The 6300-nt window shown below is 33.1% G+C and overlaps 1 protein-coding gene across 1 annotated transcript; it reads right to left on the reverse strand.

Moving 5' to 3' along the window:
• Window positions 1–533: 533 nt before the first annotated feature.
• Window positions 534–3186, reverse strand: LOC133788358 (psbP domain-containing protein 1, chloroplastic). Its single transcript, XM_062225820.1, has 4 exons — window positions 2900–3186; window positions 1990–2133; window positions 1324–1758; window positions 534–983 (listed from the first exon to the last, which is right to left on the reverse strand). Exons 1-4 carry the CDS (start codon window positions 3008–3010, stop codon window positions 762–764), a joined length of 912 nt encoding a protein of 303 aa, XP_062081804.1. The 5' UTR covers window positions 3011–3186; the 3' UTR covers window positions 534–761.
• Window positions 3187–6300: the final 3114 nt, after the last annotated feature.

Below are 6300 nucleotides of genomic sequence, written 5' to 3' on the forward strand. Positions count from 1 at the left end.
TACAAATAAAATTTTATAAATATATGGGAAAAAAACTCAAAGAAAAAAAAACTGACATGTGGTGTAATTTCCTCATTTTATTAACTAGTTTTGAGTCAGCAATAATATATTTTTTTTCTGAAGGTTTTCTTTTATAAAAACTTTTAGGAAAATGGCCCATTTTTTACTTATCCATCAATTTAATAATAATCATGCTTTTCGATTCACAGATAATTGACCAATTAATCAACATACTTATCAAATTATAACAATTTATAAATTATCAACATGATTAATGATTTGTTAATTTTAAGACAGTCGTTTATTACATTAAACATTAAACACTCACAAGTCGTTTGTTTTTTTGTTATGCTGCTTGGAATAGAGATTTGATGCCATTTACATTGGGTCCAGTGAATCAAGAGCGAACAACAACCTCCAGTAAAATGGTCTTTTACTCATCATTTGGTTATACTTATTAATTAATCTATACAACATCTATTATCAGACTTTGTTGGTTGGTTTCTACCTCTTGTACCAATCGCTATAGGTAGTTTCTCATTTGACACGCTTCAACATCTCTTGAATAATTTAACACAGGACCGTCAAGAGTTTGGCATTGAATATTGTATGAAAAATCCAATGCACATTACTCAACAATCAACTACATGGCTACAAATGAAGTTTAGAGAGAAAAAAAGAAGCTACATAAAAATGGCTTTCAAAGAATAAGGCCTGCGAGAAAAGAAAAAAGAATAAAGCTTTTTTCATACAGCATGGTGTTAAACAGTCACCTTGTTTACTCTAAAGGAATCCATAACCTGGCGGAGATCATTTTCCTCTTCTTCAAAAACATTTTCAGGTGTTTGAAGTCTCAGCTCATATAAACGGTTGTTTTCAACTCCTAGAACAGAAAGGTACCGCCTATTCCATTCGAGCCTAGGTACTCGGTCTTGGGGCATAACAGCCAGCTCATTGTTGCTTGCATATGATTTAATGTTTACCTGGTCAAAAGACATGGTCCGAGTTTATGAAGCTACCGTGATAGCTTGCAGCCAAAAGAAAGAAATGGAAAACATGGGAATTTCCAGAAAGGGGCAAGAAACATTTGTTCCACGTGCTTTTCTACAGGATAGTAAGGTTATCATAGAAATGATATCATCAAAGGAAACCTTAATCTACTCAACCCTGCAATAATTTTACTATGGTGTTTTTATGTCTGAGCTTGAAAATTAAGATCAGCTAATTCATCTTCCAGCTTACTAACACCAAGTTTGAAAGGAATATATGGACCAAGTTAATTAGCTTATGGAATTGACCTTTTCAATACGAAGTACATGTTACCTCAACTTGATAATAGAGCCTCCCATCTTCAGCAATTCTTGATGATGTGGTAAGAATATTTGATTCACGTCTAACGCCTAGTCTTGTTGACATAAACTCTGTCAGATACTGCTTCAGTACTTTCTCCGCAGCCTGTTCTGGTGGACCTAAGTCTTCGACGCTCTTGTACTTGGAGGATGATGGAGAGGACAGCTCAACAGAGACATTTTCATCAAGAACATAAGGATCTCTGAAAAATATGTCTGCCCCAGCTCCTCGCACTTGAATCCAGTTTTGAGGGTACTTCAATGAATAACCATCGAAAGTATCTATGTATTCTCTGAAGGCAACAGATTGTTGAGCAAATGCAGTATCAACTGACACAACTTCTGAGAACAGGTAGCCTGACAAGATCAAGGCCATTGCATTCCTTCTAGGAATTGCAAAAGCTTTAGTCTGATTATATATTAGACATGTAAACCATTGGAAGATAGCTAAATCATTCATTTTATCAATGTTATTCAATGTTCACATAGAATGCCACTCCATGAAACTTGTATCTTTCATATCCAATTATGCTATGACTCATCACGAAACAGCAAAGTTAAAGAAAGTTTATGCTTATGAATGCCCCTTTGGACCAGGAAATTACAAGAGGAAAATATGAATGAGTATAGCAAATATCACCTGACGCTCCTCTTTGGCACAAGATTCTGAGCATTGCTTTCCAAAGACTTGAGTGGCATCCATTATAAAAGTCCTTTTTGCACTAATAGATGTAACGCTTAATCCTCCTTTGGGCTTGATCCATACCTTTTTCTTACACTGCAACTGCATACAGGTGACATTAATACATGAACTCTGTCTTAGATGATAAGAGGAAAATTCTTAAGAAGCTTGAAAATTTCAATTAGACTGATAAATTTCCTAACAAGACAAAGTCACTTTGTTACAGAAGTTTAAAGACATGTCAAAGTCAGAGCAAGTTTTCAGAACCTGAAACTCATTCCTAGTATACTTTTAAGTCTAGCAAAGACAAGGCACTTACAAGGAGAAATTTTCTTTAATCTCATTACTGATAAGTGGTTTGCCTATCCATCTATCTTCTGTCTCAAAATATATGTTCATATATATATATATATATGTGTGTGTGTGCGCGTGTGTATATATATATTTCACCAAGTAATCATCTTCATCGTAAGCAAACTTAAACTCTAGCAGGTATGTGCTTTCTCATGACCATCCATACAATTTAGAACAGAAAATGTTGCATGCACCCATTACAAAATTGACTAAACATTTGCATATGAATAATCGCAAAATAGTTTGTGATATAAGAAAACACTAACAATTTTCTAACGACAGTGACTAGGAAAGCAAAAAATAGTTTTCAGTTAAAGGAGGCCCAACAACCCAAGACACAGAAAGCAACCGTTTGCACATGAAAGGTGGAAAAAAAAATGTACTCAGGGCCACTTGAAATAAGCTATAAATATACAAAGAATTTGAATAGAATTGTCCTAGAATGGATGAAAGATAATAAATAAAGAAATTCTAGCTCGTACCCAGATAAGATAAATATTCCAAAATACTATACCTGAACTTGATTGTGGAATCCAGCACCATTGAAGTCGTAGAGAGAAGAAGGGAGACGAGAGGGAGATGAGTTTTTGTGGTGCTGATGCTGTACCACCACCAACCTTGACATGATTTACTATATTATAGTATATGACTATATGCAACAAATCAATTTTTTCTGCTTACTTCGATGCGTATGTGCAATTCACAGCCTCAAACTTCAACACACTTGCATTACATCATATCCTCAACTTCCGCTGTAACAAAGTAGATAACTTGAATCATCCTCACTCCTCTGTACAACTCGTCCCAAAAAGAAAGCTACAAAATGGGCTGTATATCTAGCACATCTCCAAGGAGGCTAAAGCCCAAATAATTGTTCTCAGCCCATGTGGTGCCCATGAATCAATATAGTGGAGTGCCTAGGCTCAAAATGACATTAATGGGCTGTATATCTAGCACATCTCCAAGGAGGCTAAAGCCCAAATAATTGTTCTCATCCCTTGTGGTGCCCATGAATCAATATAGTGGAGTGGCTTGGTTCAAAATGACATTAATGACCATTAAGTAAATGTACATTGTTTCTAATTTTATAATAGAATAGTCTAATCACATTTTTAATATATTTTAGAAAATTACTATTATATTTTAAATATTTTATTATTTATGAGATTTTTAAGATTGTTTTACAAAAATATGGACATTTAATTTTTCTATTTTTTATAGTTTTTTTATTTGGAAGTTCATATTTATGGGATTTTTTTTCCATAAATTTGAAAAAAAATATATAATTATGCTACATTTTTTATCATAGTTATATTTTTTTTTATTTTGAAGATAATTTTTTTTCAATTTTTTATTTTTTTTCTTCATTTTTTAATTAGTTTTTTTTCTTTACTTATTTTTTCTTCTATTTTTTCCTTTTTCTTTTTTTTTTCTACCAATTTTTTCTTTCATTTGTATTGTTTTGTTCATGTTTATTCAGTTTTCTTTCTTTTTTTTTTCTTTTTTTTCCTTCTATTTTTTCTTCATTTTTGTATGGGATATTAGTGGCGATAATACCTAATTTTTTTCAAAAGTTACACTTTAATACCCAAATCTTTTTTTTTTTGCAGTAATAATACATAAATCTACAATTTTGATGCAACCGTTAACTTGTCGTTAAGTATTCACATGACACATTTTTATACTCGTAAATTTAGGTATTAAAGTGTAACTTTATAAATGATTTGGATATTATTGCATCCAATATCCTTAAATTCTTTAAATACTATGGTTGTGTTTGGTAAAATTTTTGTTTTTGAATTTTTTAAACACAAAAATGGAAATATAATTTTATTTTTGTTTCTTTATTTTAAAAAAATAAAAATATGTTTGGCAACTATTTTTGTTTTTTGTTTTTAAAAACAAAAAATAATAAACGCGTTTGATAACTTTTATTTTTTGTTTAACAATATAAAGTGTTGATTTGAGGAAGCGACGAAAAAAAAAGGAAAAGTCGAAAACGGTTTAAAAAAATTTGAAAGTGAAAAAAATTCTATTTTCAAAATTTAATAAATTTTAATTAAAATTTAAAAAAATAATAAATAAAAATGGAGTTACCAAACACATTTTATGTTTGATTGTCAAATTTTTAATTAATTAAATAAAAAAACTATTTTTTTAAGTATTACAAAACAACACCTATAAAATTCATTTTAAATTTTAAAAAATCTAAAAGATTATTAGAAACAAATTAATAAAATTAAAATTTGCAAATTCGAAACAACCCAAATTAAAATTGAAACTTGTTGATGCCGTTTTTCGTCAACAGTTTAAGAAGAGCACGTAAACAATAATCAGTAATGGCCAATAAAAATATGATAACACAAACACGGTTTTTTACGTGGTTCAGCAGTTAAATCTGCCTAGTTCACGAGTCTTTATTATTAAACTCAAGATGATCTCTGAAAATTCTTCAAGGATGAATTCTTCAAAGTTTTCTCTCAAGATCACAAAAATTCGGTCCTTTACAATGGTGCATGACCTCTCTATTTATAGAGAAGATTTCATAATACTATCTCACATATTTCGGGTAGTTACTCTATATTATCAAATTAAATGCATGCAATCCGATATAACAGGAAACATCCCCTGAAGACCAGGGGGCGTATAACTGATCAAATAATATCCCTTGATTGTAGGGGATTTACAGTAATAAATGTAGATCGCGTCTTGGTATTGGTGATTTACTAGGATATTCAAAGTTATTATCCTATACCACCAAGACCCTATTCTCCCAGGTTTCCTATTGACTTTCGAGCTATAACATTTCCCGAGGCCACATGACTTCGAGCTCGTACGCGCCTCAGGCTCGGACCCCCTGATCCGAGGTCTTCCCAGAGAACAGATGCACCTCGGGGCCTACCTTTCGAGCTCGTGAGGATTTCGAGGCTACCATCTTCGAAGTCGTCTCTGCTTCGTAGGCTCGATGTTTAGATTTCGAACATATTCCAGACTTTTACGAGTTCATTCATTATGAATCCAGCTTTCGAGGTCACAATTCTCATGGCTCGAAATCTTGGTATAACATCTTGCCCCCTCAAAAGTATTTGTTCGAATCCTATGAGAAGGAAACTTTTGAACTACTTTCCTCGGGAACCGTACCGTCACATACTTGAGAATGGACACGTGTCAGTTGGGTATTGCCCATTCAGGGTACTCGAGTACCTTGGAAATCTGCCCACGATCATTCGTCTACCACCTTTCTGGTACCATCATATCAGTAATCCCTATCCGTTGGATCATGCAAGGATTTTATTCAATGTCCCAGATTAATCCCCTTTTACCGTCTATATATAAGACCCCATTCATCGTCTTCCTTCTATTTTTCATTCGTCAGAGGAAAGAACAAAAAAAAAACCAGAAACTCTCCCTGGGAACTTCTTGCTTGTGCATGTTTTCTCAGCCGAAGAAACAAAGGACCGCCAGTCTGTTCGAGACCGTGAGCACATACCTGCAGCCTCTCCTTCAGTCGACAATTTTTTTGTAATCGCCTTCATTGTGTAAGTATCTGATATGTATATATATTTTTATCAGTTTCCGGCTTTGCTGTTTTTGTTCCTGGGAATGCACTAGTTCATTTCGCAGTTTGATATTCTAGGATACTTCGACCAATAGGTATTTAGATTTAGGTTTTTCCATTACTGGTTCTAAATCCAGTTTATATGTAGAACAAACCCAAACATGGTCTCTTTTTTCTGGGTTTTCAAAATTTAAAAGACGTATCTTGCACACCAAGACATTTGGGTACAAAATCTTGGTTTTAAAGAATTCACGATACCCAATGTTACCTGTTCTGAATAACCGCCACCTTTTTTCCCTGATATTTCGGGATTCTCAAAAAGTTATGTCCACTCTCCTCCTTTTTCCTATAGAATA

This window comes from Humulus lupulus, chromosome 7 (genome assembly GCF_963169125.1).
Source record: "Humulus lupulus chromosome 7, drHumLupu1.1, whole genome shotgun sequence".
NCBI lineage: Eukaryota > Viridiplantae > Streptophyta > Magnoliopsida > Rosales > Cannabaceae > Humulus > Humulus lupulus.

What these genes read in the sequence shown, in the direction of transcription:
- LOC133788358 (XM_062225820.1), bottom strand. Translation starts at nt 3,010, where the DNA reads ATGTCAAGGTTGGTGGTGGTACAGCATCAGCACCACAAAAACTCATCT. An exon ending in GATTCCACAATCAAGTTCAG is followed by an intron (nt 2,134 to 2,899) that starts GTATAGTATTTT and finishes ACCTGTATGCAG; the next exon opens with TTGCAGTGTAAGAAAAAGGT. An exon ending in GGCTCTATTATCAAGTTGAG is followed by an intron (nt 984 to 1,323) that starts GTAACATGTACT and finishes TCTTTTGACCAG; the next exon opens with GTAAACATTAAATCATATGC.